Below are 13,107 nucleotides of genomic sequence, written 5' to 3'. Positions count from 1 at the left end.
GGAAAGAGGAAAAAGGTGAAACCACCTTTTTGGCATCAGCATGGGCTTGATTTACATGATTGCGAAAATACATCCAGTCCCAGTCCCTCATGTTTTATCAGAGAAAGATAAATATTTTCATGTTTGAAGTGTTAGGTGTAATAGAATTAAATAAGCAGTAAAGTATGTATGTTTTATTTTGGCTTGGCCTTGGCTTAGTGTTTTATTTGTAGTAAGTGGATAGTTTCTGAAAAATGGAAACATTCATAGTGTTTTGTATGCATGTAAGTTTGTTCCCCAAGGCAGGTTAATCACTAGAGGAGAACAGAAGTTTATGAACTGCACAGCTGGTGACTGACTGGGATGGCCTAAGTTTGTACTGTAGCTTTTTTTTCCCTTGAGTAAAAGAAAGCAAAATAAATAGGAAGAAGCAGGGAAAAGGGAAGGTCTGTTCTCTTTAAAGAATAATTTTCTGTTTGGAGATTGTAATTTCAGAACAGAGAATTCTATATTCTCCAGAACCTGTTGATTCATCTTAATGACTTTTCAATCTACTATGCCTGATTCAGGAAAGGGTAAAGAGCCCCAACAAGATCAGTCTGACCCAACTGGATAAAGAAAATGTACACGTTTAGATGTATATTTTCAGCGTGGGTGTTTGGAATGTGTGTAGAACTTGAGGCATGACAGGGAAAGGCTTTAGCCTAAAGTTCTGTCCTTAAAATGATTCCACCTAATTTTTGCAACAGAACTAAGTAAGTTTGAAGAGCGTAGGTGACTGTGCATACAAACTGGTTGGCTGAGATTTGACTCCTGATGGAATTCTGCCCTTCTGGATTCAGGTTTTGTGGAACTAAAAGGAGATAGTGATAACTGTATCTTATAGAGACTTAAATGAAGTTATTCTTGCTCTCGAGCGTGGGTAAATACATACATAAATATGGCCATGTACATTTCTGTAGTTTTAGGTCTCTGCAGACCTAAAATGAGTTATTGTATTTATGCATTATCTTGAAAATGATCAAGCCATGAAAATCATGTCCACAGCTGTAAGCAGCTTTAGTGGGACTGGGAAGAGGGTATTAATATGTTGTGTCTCTGTTTGCTAGAGTAAGTTGAGCCTGCTCATCTCTCATACACTTTGACTCATTCTGTTGGTGTGTACCTGGCCCATTGCTCGTAACTGTCACAGAAAATTAATGTAACCAAGTTAAAAAAAAAGAAAAAAAAAGACACCACTTCCACTCCCTGCCCTCCCCCAGCATCATGGCTGGTCACATTATGTGACAGTCTTCCAAAGACTGCAGCTGCTTTTATGGAATGAATGTAATAATTCACATCTAGTTCTCAGGTGAAGTTGAATTTGTAAATAGCTTTCTGCCTCTGAGAGAACAAGTCTTTTTCTATGGCATAGATGTGATTAATGGTGTAGACTTCCTGCTACGTACTGCAATAAATGTCTCAGTCCCCCTGTGATTCCTGAGCATGTAATAATCCATTGAATGCAAGAATCTTTACTATGCTTGGAAGGGGTGTGTTATTTAGTCCCACAGTCCTAATTTTAAGGAAAAGAGGTATTATCCACTCTGATTTTGCAATGGTGAAATTGAAGTACAGGGCTTGACTGACCAAACTTACAGAGTAGGTCATCTGGAAGCTAATAACTGAACCCAGATTCACAGACTTCTTCACTTACGAGTTTTTAACCACAGAAATAGCTTTCTTCTCTTTTTTCTTTGTGAATGACATTGTACATAAAAGGAAGCTGTCAAGCTCCATGGAGTCAAAATATGACCTACTTTGACTTTGCTTCTTTCTCATTGCGGATATTTACTGCTTGACATTTTTCAAAAAGGAGTTTTGCATTGGCTAGAAAATACATATTGAGCAAAAAAACATCCATCCATGGTTCAAAGCAAGACAATATTTAAACATACACTATGTTATGTTAAAGCTGCATGAAATGTAGTGCTGAATGTCCTTGTGGCAGGAGAAGGTGGGGATGTGTAGATGACTAAGCTATTTAGAGGAGACAGTATTTTACAATTAGGAATGAATTTTCCTAAGAATTTTTAAAATGATACTAAAGAGATTTTGCCTCCTTTTAAGGCAGCCAATATTGTTTCTTTTTTAAGATGTGTGGAGTATGGACAGTTATAAAGTGATAATCTGGTTTTGCAAGGTTTTTGGTTTTTCCCGTTATCTCATAATCTAAAGTAGATTTTTTGAAAATTCTTAGTTATCAAACATAATGAATTTACTGGTAGGGTGCTCTTACAAGTTCTAACCTACCAAAATCTTGAAATGGCTTTTTTTATTAAATGCTTATACTTCACATGCAGTATTTGTTCTCAGCTTTGTACTTTGAACTTGCAGACTTGTTTAAAAACAAGCTGATGGTATTTTGATTTTATTTTTAAAGGAAAACAGCTACTTCCCTTATCAAATAGTGTCCACAGTGGAGTGGGCCAGACGATATGGCAGCCTCCTGGAGATACCTCCAACCTGGTCCGCATGAGAAATCAGTCTCTAGGACAATCTGCTCCTTCACTTACTGCTGGTTTGGTGAGTGAGTCTGGGAATACTTGTGGTGCTTTTGTGCTATAAAAAGTGATGTGATCCTGTGCTTTAGTTTGTACCTTGTTTTCCCTGCTCCTGCTCAGTGAAAGCAGCATTTTGTTCCTGTGGGACTTTTTAGGGTGCAAGGCGAACTAGGAAGAGAATATGTTCATCCTGCTTTTGACAGAAAGCAGGAAAAAAGTGTCTGTTGAAGAATAATTTCTTTTTGGGGACATTTCTTCTCAATGTTTCTTAAGTTCCCTGATACCTGAAAGAAATATCACTGAAAGTCTAGGACAAGTGAGCATAGGAACCCAACCATTTCAAACAAGTTTAATTGGAAAGCAGCTTTCTGAGTAGCTACCTCTGCCTGTTTTCCTAGGGAATAGCTAGGGGATGAATCTGAAAGGGATAACTGTCCAAGGAATTGAAGAACTGGAAATGACATATGCTCTTCTTCATGGTTTCTGTCAAAAGGTTTTGGTAAAGTGAAAGTATTTTTGAGGAATGTTGCATCTGTTAAATTATTATTTTCTAAGAAGAGAATATTCTGTATGGGGACGCACACTCAGGTGGCTACAGTCAAATCTGAATTGCACACAAAAAGGAACATATGTTTTGTTTGTAGATGTTCCTTATTATCTCTAAAAATCTAAAATCACTGATTTGTGAGGAGCAGAAAAATACAAAGGTAGGAAAAGAGTTATTTTTGTGCAGGCATATATGTAACAGAAATTGTTGGTAGGTTAAAAGCAAAGTTGAAATGTTTTTTTGCTGAACATCTATAGAGTTACTTGTGTAACAAGTTTTACTCAAGTGAGGAGTTCTGGTGCATGCTACTTATAGAGCTGCAAGTAACTGGGTAAATTTATGTTACATTGTAAGACTGTTTAGAAGCAATGACCCCTTAAGTAAAAGGGTGTACCTTGGATATAGCCCTGAGAATTTTTTTGGGGTTCCTAGACAGTTTGGCACCACCAGGCTATGAAAGGAATCCTAAATCTTTAAGGTTCAAAAAGCTACACATTTGTGTTACAACTCATTTTGATTTCACAACGAAGTAACTGTAGTCTTGACATTTTCAGACATGTTACTATATTGAAATTCTTCTGATTTGATTTAATTGTATTGCTTCTTAATTTGGTGCCTGTTCAGTGTTTGCCTTAAATTTATGCTCTCACCAGTGGTTCTAAATTCAATTATAACAGAAAGGGAGAATGCTCATATGAACTTGGCGTGTAAGTATTTATCTGATGGGGATTAGAAAAAGTAATATGTTAAAACACAGGCCTGTTCTCTAGAGGCAGATAAATGCCTTGAAGCTTCATAGCTTAGGCTAATGAAAATAACTGTGCTTTAAAATATAGCATTAATTCTCAGATATTTAATTGGGAGTACTAGGTTTTTGCTTAACAGCTGTGTGCAGCTCAGCGAGCTGCAGATGTTTCCGTGTTACAATTCTGCGTATTACTCATATGCTGTGTTTTCAGTTTGTTATGGCAGTGTTTGTGCTGTCTATCAAATGTTCTGACATGCAACACAATGCCAACGAGTTATTTTAAAATAATTTAAAATTCTCTGTTTCTTAAGTAAAGCAGAGAAATGAATCTCTAAATCCAGTCTTTGTCCCTCTGTGATGGTGTTTAGGTGTTGAACTATACGGTCACTTTCCTATCTCTATATTCTGTGATGGGCTGTTTGTTCGTTACAGTTGCAGTTAATTAAGTCTAGACATTAAACATTTTTATATGAAGTGGGTTTCAAAAGCAGTGACTAAAGAACATCACAAGATGAACATCTAATTAAATGCAGTGAGTCCTGGGATCTTGGAGCTAGTTACATGTTTGCAGCTGTTTTAATATGCTTGTGGTATTGAAATAATTCACAAATTAGAATAGCAAAAGGTCTCTTGCCAGTATAATTAATCTCCTTTGAAGAACAGCTCTATTAAGAGATGAGTAAGTTCAGTAATGCAGAGTGTCATTTTAATATGCCAGCCTTGACTGCTAGAGCATTTAATTCTTCTATTATTTGTTATAATACAGTAGTTAGATGTCTAGAGAGAAGTGGAGTGTGATTTAGGAAAGCCAGGAAAGCTGTGTGCATTGTTTCTGCTCCCTCTTTCTGGCACTGCAGGTATCAGTAGATTTTCCTTTGCTAAATTGCTTTGTGGCATTCATTAATGTGGTTTTTTGCTTTTTAACCACTACTAATCATACAGAGTGTTTACTGCACTTAAATTGCATTCTTTTCCTCTTTGAAAATACTTTCAGGGCAAAAAGATAAGTTAACAATAGCAAATCTACAGAAATTAGTCTTCAGCTTTTTAAACAAGACTGATAGCTAGGCTACTTATCAGCAATGACTCCAGAACTGGAAATACATAAAATTCTAACTTGCTAAAATATATAAACACAATTTATTGTTGGGCAGAATCTTTCAGATTGTACATGTGTGATAATCTGGATTAATGTGCCTGCACAGCAGTTGCCACTAGGTCCTTGACTTGAGAAAGAAGCCAGGACAGAGTGAATGCTGAGTGCTGTCATTGTGGAATGATAGGTGTTGATCTGATCTGTGTGCCTTCTAAATATATGTGAGGATTTCAGAGGGTGACCTTCAGTTCATCATCTACCTTAAGACGAATGCTCTGATCCTATGAGATTGAATTCTGGTGGGGAGTATCCTATTTAAGACTTTTAAATCCCTAAGAAAGCCAAGGAAGTAATCAGAGGAAAACACATAAAGCATCATTGTGGGCATCTCAGTGGTATTTCCAGCTGTCAAGACCCAAAAATACAGTAAAAAATACAGTAAAAAATACAATAAAAAACTGGGTGCAGAGAATATGTATAGAATGCATGTTTAAGGAATAGAAGGGTAATTTTATGGAAAATCTCTTATGGCTTAGTTTGGGGGTTTATCTGTGATCTTACCCTGTCATAAAAAGAATTAGACCTTGGACTGTGTTATTTTAAGGGAGCTCATTGAATCCTAGAATATGCTGAATTGGAAGGGACACACAAGGATCATTGAGTCCAACTCCTGGCCCTGTGCAGGACACCCCAAGAGTCACCCTATGTGCCTGAGTGTTGTCCAAACACTTCTCGAATTCAGACAGCCTTGGTGCTGTGGCCATTTCCCTGGGGAGTCTGTTCCAGTGCTCAGCCACCCTCTGGGTGAAAAACTTCCTGATATCCAGCCTAAACCTCTCTTAACTCAGCTTCATCCTGTTTCCTTGAGTCCTGTCAGTGATCATGCAAAAGATCAGTAATATGGATTTCTTCTCTTATAAATAAAGTCATAAAGACCATCAGGGTTTCTAAACTTTAGAAAGAAAAAGGACCTTGTGAAGAGATGGTTGTTGTAGGAGTAGACTGGGAGTGTCTTTCTTGCAACTGTTAATTTTGACAAAACTCAGTGTGAATTAAATTGATTGCCAGAAGCAATGCCCTAAGGTGCTAATATTCCATGGCTGAGCATTTATTGGCGGGCCAGGGGTGACTTTCCCCTCATGTTCATTAAGGACAGAAGGCTTAACTAGAGCACTACACTAATGCTTCTTTATTTGTGGAGAGAGATTTCATGTGTGCGTGTCCCACGTCCTGACCCCTCACAGACAGCATCTCAAGCACTCCCTCCAGGGTTTTGTGAAAGAAACATCTGATAATGTGCAACCCATTAATTAGGACTACATCTCACATGCATTGCTCACCATATAATGCCTGGAAAAGTTTGAGATGTTCCAGGAATAAGAAACCATGCGTGTTCCTTCTGCCAATTGTGGCGATAGGAAAATGTTTGAAGAAGCCTGTCAGTGGAAACTTAGATATGTTTGTGAAAGAGATTTTGAAATTCTTTTTTTTAAGACTTACAAGCTTCAGTTTTCTGAAGTGCACCCAGTACTGAGCTGAAACTTGTGGTAATCTTTGAACTGGAAAACAACATAATTTTTGAAAATGAGGTTGAGGATTTCAGCTGGGTGGTTGCAGTTCTATTTAGTGTAAACTTTATAAGGTTTTTTTTTTTTTTTTAGTGTAAACTTCCTTATATTCTGTACCACATGAATGTGGTCAGAGCCATTTCTTCATCTTCAGAGATGAAGGCTGCTGACTAAGCAGTTGGTACTCTGTTAATCCTCTGATGCCACTCTTGCAAGATTTCCTTGTAGGGTCAGTCTCATCTTCACAGGATCATTTCAAATGACTTAGGGTTTTTACATTTGCTTTCAAACAAAGTGAAAGTTGAAACAAAGTGAAATAATTGCATATTCACTGTGGTTGTACACAGTGTCAGAGAGTTCACCTTTCCCTCATCTTGTTCTAGAAGAAACAGTTAAAAACCCAAGCCTCTTAGATTTTGAATAATGATCTGGAGGGTAGAAAGGCTGAAATGCAAAGATTCGAAATAACTCTCAAGCTGAAGAACTTCCTCTGTTGAATAACACTCCGCCTGATTTATTGCGAACGTTCAGTTCCCCAAAGCTGTGTGGATTAGGCAATACTGAGTGGAATGGGGAGAATGGGTCATCCTTGTGTTGTTGGAGCCTTGGCTTGGTGTGCACTGGGAGCCTGGTAACAGACAGACCTCACACTGTGGCATGGTACTTTTGATGTCCAGCTTGGGGTGTGCTTTTTAGATGTAGGAGATAATACTGACTATTTATTTTCTAAATTTCTGCTCCTTTGCTTTTTAAAATTTCTTATTAGATGTATTAGGAATAGAATCAATTGTACCCAATATATAAACTTCCCCTAATAGCATATCATCCCTGTGCAGGATGCTGTTTATTAAAAAGAAAATTAAAATTTGTATTGTTCCTGGCTACAAGGAAAAGTGGCTAATTGGGTACAGGTTTGAATTATTGAGTGAGATTATTACGAGGTAGGTAATTCCCTTTGAACGCATGTGGAAGTGGAATCCAACGGCTGTGTTTTAGTCAAGCCTGCGGAGGGGTCTGTGGAGCTGGGTTGCCATCTGCTGGTGTGCCAGGGGCTAGGGACAGGAATTGTGACCTCCACGATCCAAGTGAGCTTTTGTCAAACAGTGTTAGAGATCCCTGTAATCATTAGTGATTTTACAGCAGGGGGATGTTCTTTCTGGGATCGTGTCCTCCCGGAATCCCTTGCTAGTAACTAGCCATTTGCTTTTAGCTGGAGAATGAATTCACTTTGTAATGCCGTGCTGTGGCTTGCAGCATCCTTTTTCTGGTAACAGAGAGATGATGGTTGGTATCGTTATGAAGAAAAACAAGATTTTTTAGAAAAGAAAAGTATTATTTGTAGCCGATTCCATAAATAAAATCGGGAATTTTTGGGTCGCAGCTGTGTGGGTTGCGTTTCTGGCCTGGTGGTGGCGCTGCAGCCCCGGGCGTCTCACGAGCTGCATTTTCCACAAGGAATGTCACCCTGGCTCTGGGACCACCCGGGCTGGGGCCAGGGATGCTTTCCTGTAGCTAAAGGAGACCTTAATTCTGTGTTGTTTGTCAGTTCAGTACGGGAATTAATAATTCAAAAGGCCTGGTGAAGTGCAGTGGAAGTAGAAGTTCAAAACCCCTCCTAGTTATAAAGGAAAATTCTATCTCCACATCTCCTGCTTAGTCCCCAGCACTTTAATGGATTTACTGTTTATTATTTAGGATTTCTGCTTTATGCAGGCACCTGGGTAGTGGTTGTTAAACTCACAGGGATGAGGTCTTGGAAGGAATGGGATTTGCAGTGGCTGGCAGACGCCAGGTATCTGACTAACAAATTAAACATTAGTTTGCAAGGTTCAACATCTGCTCTCCCACCACACTCTCCACCTCTCTGCTCGTTATGTGTGCTGGCAGTGAGGTGAGTGCATAGAGCTTAGAATTCCACCTCCTCACAGAAGAATTAATCTCTTTTTATTGAAAAATACAGCACTAGTTCAGGGACAAATCATTAATGCCAGTTGTGCATAGTGCTACCTCCTGCTGATTGCCTGGATATTTATTACAAAAGCAGACATTTGAATCTGATGGGAAAACTTCATTTACGTTTGTGTCTTCTAAAACACGCAGCTGCTCTTTTCCCAAAATGTTTTGTCATAGATAATGTTACTTTTAGTTTGCATTTTAGGTGGTAACATGTTGACTATTGAAATGTTGCTCAATACAGATGAAAATAGTTTTGTTTAAGAATAATCATGAAAGTCATAGGTGATGAAGGCCATAAAGTATTTCAGGGAATAGAGAACTTTCAATACTTGACTGAACAAGTAGGATTTCATATTTTTATATTGACAGAAAAGGAAAAGACAGCAGGAACTATGGCTGCATGAATGAAGGGATTTTATTACTGTATGAAGGCAGGGAAATTGCATTTTAAATTGGCAGTTGTAATTGAAATACCCTGAGATGGGAAGTAAGTGGATTTCCAAATTAAGACTATGTGTGAAGTCTACGTTTATGCATACTAATTAGATATTTGCATGTACATATGCTGCAGAGTCTGATGATTCGTTGGGTACATTATCAATTTTGGAATTTGGACAGGGCCTGAGGAAGAAGTATGGAGCAAGTTCTAGACATTTGGCAGGGTTTAGAGTGCTTGCAGGGACTTAACTTTGTCACAGATTTTAAGGTGTCTCTGGTAGGAAAACAAAAATGGATGTGCTATGACTCTGTGTTTTCATGATAGATTCAGGACACTTGCTTCACACAGGCATCCAAAACTGATAGTCCTGATTGGTTTTTCACTAGGAAACTTCATTCTGAATAATTCATGTAAAGAACAGAAAATTATTGTGATGAATTCTGTACTAAAGTTATATTTACTATATAGTGCATATTACTTAAGCACAGTCAGCATCTTACTCTGAAGAAACTTCAGCATATTACTTAAAACACAGTCAGCATCTTTTTACTCACTTCAGTTAAGTGAATTCCATTTTGGAGTGGACTCATTGGCTTAAAGGAGATTTTCATATTTAAAAGAAAATGTGAACACCCTTCTGTGTAACCTGAGGCTTGTCATTGTAGGAAATATGAATTCATAAAACTTGCCTTGTGATAATTGTTAGGCACTAGACTGTCAGCTTGAATGATTGCAGTTCTCGTTATCTTCAGATGCTGCATGTTATTTTTTTTGTCTGTGAATATGTTGAATTGATTTTTGGCACATGCAGTCACTTCTCTTCCTGACAGCAGCACTATTGTAGGTGTAAAGTGAGAAACTGCTGTAGTGTGCATGGAAAATCAGCTTTTTAGCTTGGGGAGATATGGGGAACTTAAAATACAGTTATTCAGACTGTCTTGAACACACGTTGTTGAAGAGTGAGGCTTTGTTCCATGAGTGTTGTTCTGTGGTTCTTAATGACCTCGCTATAAAAACATACTGATGTAGACAATAAAAATTCTAGGTTTTAATTTAAAGTAGGTGAAAATTTGATGTTTTATTTTTGGCAGATATTTCCATAGAAAGGCAATGTGAGATGTCTGCATTTAGTATTTTAATATGGCTGCCCTCTGTGTCTGGTAATACTTCTTGAAATAGTTTCCTAGGATGTGATAATAGGAGGATTGGTCTTAAAACATGAAATACTTTGTTTGCTTAAGTTTCAAGCTGCTTTCTTCCAGAAATGCAAACTGTTTTGAGCCTTAGGACATTTATAACAATCCCCTGTAGCATTTTGACTAAGCAAAAGCTTTGGACATGCTCTGTAATTAGTAGCATAATCCTCCATGTTTGGCTGCCACTTTTTGTTTGGTCTATTTTCCTGCACTGTGTCACTTTGGTTTATCCAAGCCATGCAATGTGTCTTTCCAGCAATCCTTTTTCAGCCCCAGAGACACAGTGATTGTTTATTTTACCACTTGCAGGACAGTGGGAATACAGAGGTTTATGTGCATCACCTCTGAAAAGCTGCAGCTCAGAATCTTTCCTAAGAGTTAATCTAAAATCCTTATTGCCTTGAGATTACTAGAGGGGGAGAGGTGAAATCTCTTGGCAGAGATAAGGGTAGCCTTGTAAGTGAAACACAGGCCTGGGACTTATGCAACAATCCTGATATCTGAACTTTGATAAGCTCAGGTACAGAGAGGTTCAGTCCCTTGGTCACCTGAAGAGCTGAAAGTAAAGCAAGTCTTGCAGACTTTCTGTAAACCTCTGTTTATTAATGTTTAGCAGATGTTTGGAGCTCAGATGGATGGGGCTGTGGAATAATTTATTGCTGCAGTCACTGTATGTAGTATGCCAGCATCATTTTCTGATTTCTGATTATGTTCATATTTAGATTTTCAAGTCAGTTGTTGAAGAGCTGAGGCATACCATGATCTCTTACCTGCCCTTGCTGGGTTATTATTGCTAACCCAAGCATTTCTGCATTAATTGTGAGTTTCAGACTCTTCCCTGGTGGGAACTGCAGAGTCCTTGTGCTGTGAGAACATGAGGTATGAAGTCAGAATCACCAATATATTACCAAGCTTGATTTAGAGTCAATATCTGTAGTTCTTCCCTTTGTGAACAGAAACTAGGACAAATAATGGCCAGGTGCTTTTTTTTTTTTTTTCCCCCCCTCCAAATTATTGTTTATTATAGGAATAGATGAGAAGAATTCCTGTATTGTGGTTTTTTCGATTGATCAGAATTATTTTCACTTAAAGCAGCTGTGGCCAACTAAGCACAAATAGTGCCAAATTTCCTGAGAGGGTGCCTTATGTGCTCAAAACAAACAAGTCTACCTGAGCAGTTTTTTCAGTAAATAGTGTGGAGCAACTGACTGAGGGGCTTTTGCTTTTGTTATTTATTGCAATGACCAAGTTTCCATAGAAAAACCAAAGATTTTGTGTTCATCATGAATATAAAACACTGTCATGTTGAGAGTATAGTGTGAGTATGCAAAAATATGTCAGTGTGAACTCTCAGCTATTGGCAAAGGGGAATGTTTATAAAAGAGGATTGAAAAATGTGCAGGGTTTCAGATCTGTCATAAAAGGATGTGAAATGTAATTAACCTAAAATAACCTTTAAAATATTTTTTGAGCCTGATAAATTAAATGAGCTGTTGAGATAACTTAATGAGAGATTTTAATTTTATACTTTAAATAATATCCTATTAAAATCCTCAAGATTTTGCTTTGTGATGGAATACACTGAGATTTATATTTTCACAATGACCTCATGATTCAGTAACATTGTTAATATATTTGGTGCATATTTGAGGGGTAAGGTCTAGGTTAATGGCAGCATTTATTCTTTAAGTGCTCGAAGCCACAAAACTCTAATTGAAGATAGGAATGCCCAAACCTCATTATTTTAATGTGGTCATAGAGTATAGTGACACTAAAAGTAGTTATATGATGAACTCCTATGGCAGGGTTTATAATTTGTCCATGAAAACAAATTATTATGTGAAACTTTGAATTAAAATTCTCTGCCTTGGAGTTTAAATAAAACATGAAACTTCAGGTCTAAGTTGGTTTCTGGTTGGTCTAGCATGGTTTCTGTATTTGTCTTTGCTCAAATTAGCAACAAGCATTTGCATACCTTTAACGCAGAGAATTCTGCTGTGAATTGTTTACACAAAATTACAGTGCATGCACTGAATCTCTCACACAAAGCTCCCTCAGTAGGTACTGTGTGATGTTTTTGTTTCAGGTAGTTAAGCCTGCAGAGGTACTTTTGGTAAATCTGCATCTCAAATTTTCTAAATATTGGTAATTGAAGTAATTTAATGGATGAGCTATTGTCAAGGAAAATACACGTGGTGCTTTTCACAGTGTCAGGAATCCAAGGGTTGAAGACAAAGGTCGGAATGTTCATTCTTTTTTTTTGTGCATTTCATCAGTGCTGCTAACCTTGGTTAGAGCAGCTTTGCACACTGGGCTGTCTCTAGTCTGAGCTAGATCCCTTTTAAAACCTCTCCTGCCTGTTTGATGTTCCCAAGTTCTCCTTTCCTTCGTGTTCTTCCAGAAGTGTTTATTTTTCTTCATGGCTTTCTCTACCCCCAGACAAAACCTCCCACAGTAAAATTCAGTTCTTATTACTTGATGATAGCCAGAAAATTCTGGATAATTGTGAATTTGGGCTGCTTTATGCACAGTATACTTCTACTGTGACCTACTTGATCCCTCTCCACTGTCAATTCTTTGGGCTATGGGCTCCTGGTCTGAGAATCTTAGTGTGAATGCTGTAGAGTTGTATCTTGTATTGCAGCTTTACAGCTGCTCAAAATATGCACTCCCCTTTTTTACTGTACAGTTACTAGTTCTGATACTACCTTTATTGCTTCAGTATCTCCTTGCTAAATGAACAGTGTTCTGAGTCATGGGCTTTTGATCCACAAGCTCTTTGACTCTGCTCAAATGACAGTATGCAATGTAAAAAGTCAAGTTTATGGGTATTAGTAAATCTGTCAATAACTGTTTGTTTGGTTTTAGGTAAGGTTTTGATGTTTTGCCTTAAAATTCACCTATCAAATATTTTCTTTTGAAATAAAGTAAAATGTAGAGTGTTATGAATTTAAAATGCATCAATTTCTTATCGAAGTTAATTCTTGAATCTTATTAGAATGAAATAGGCTAATGAGAGAGAAGTTTGGCAAGAT

At 37.7% G+C, this 13,107-nt stretch overlaps 1 protein-coding gene across 1 annotated transcript in view; it reads left to right on the top strand.

The window, feature by feature from the left end:
• The window catches only part of MAST2 (microtubule associated serine/threonine kinase 2), a 168,293-nt gene that overhangs the window by 1,098 nt on the left and 154,088 nt on the right, over nucleotides 1-13,107 (top strand). The window contains exon 2 of the mRNA XM_017743446.1: nucleotides 2,402-2,544. Coding sequence (XP_017598935.1) covers nucleotides 2,402-2,544 — 143 coding nt within the window. The remainder of the gene's footprint in view (nucleotides 1-2,401; nucleotides 2,545-13,107) is intronic.

The sequence above is a fragment of the Corvus brachyrhynchos genome, unplaced genomic scaffold, assembly GCF_000691975.1.
Source record: "Corvus brachyrhynchos isolate BGI_N302 unplaced genomic scaffold, ASM69197v1 scaffold48, whole genome shotgun sequence".
Classification (NCBI taxonomy): Eukaryota; Metazoa; Chordata; class Aves; order Passeriformes; family Corvidae; genus Corvus; species Corvus brachyrhynchos.
The sequence above is the reverse complement of the archived record's forward strand: the minus strand, read 5'-3'. Positions and strand labels throughout refer to the sequence as shown.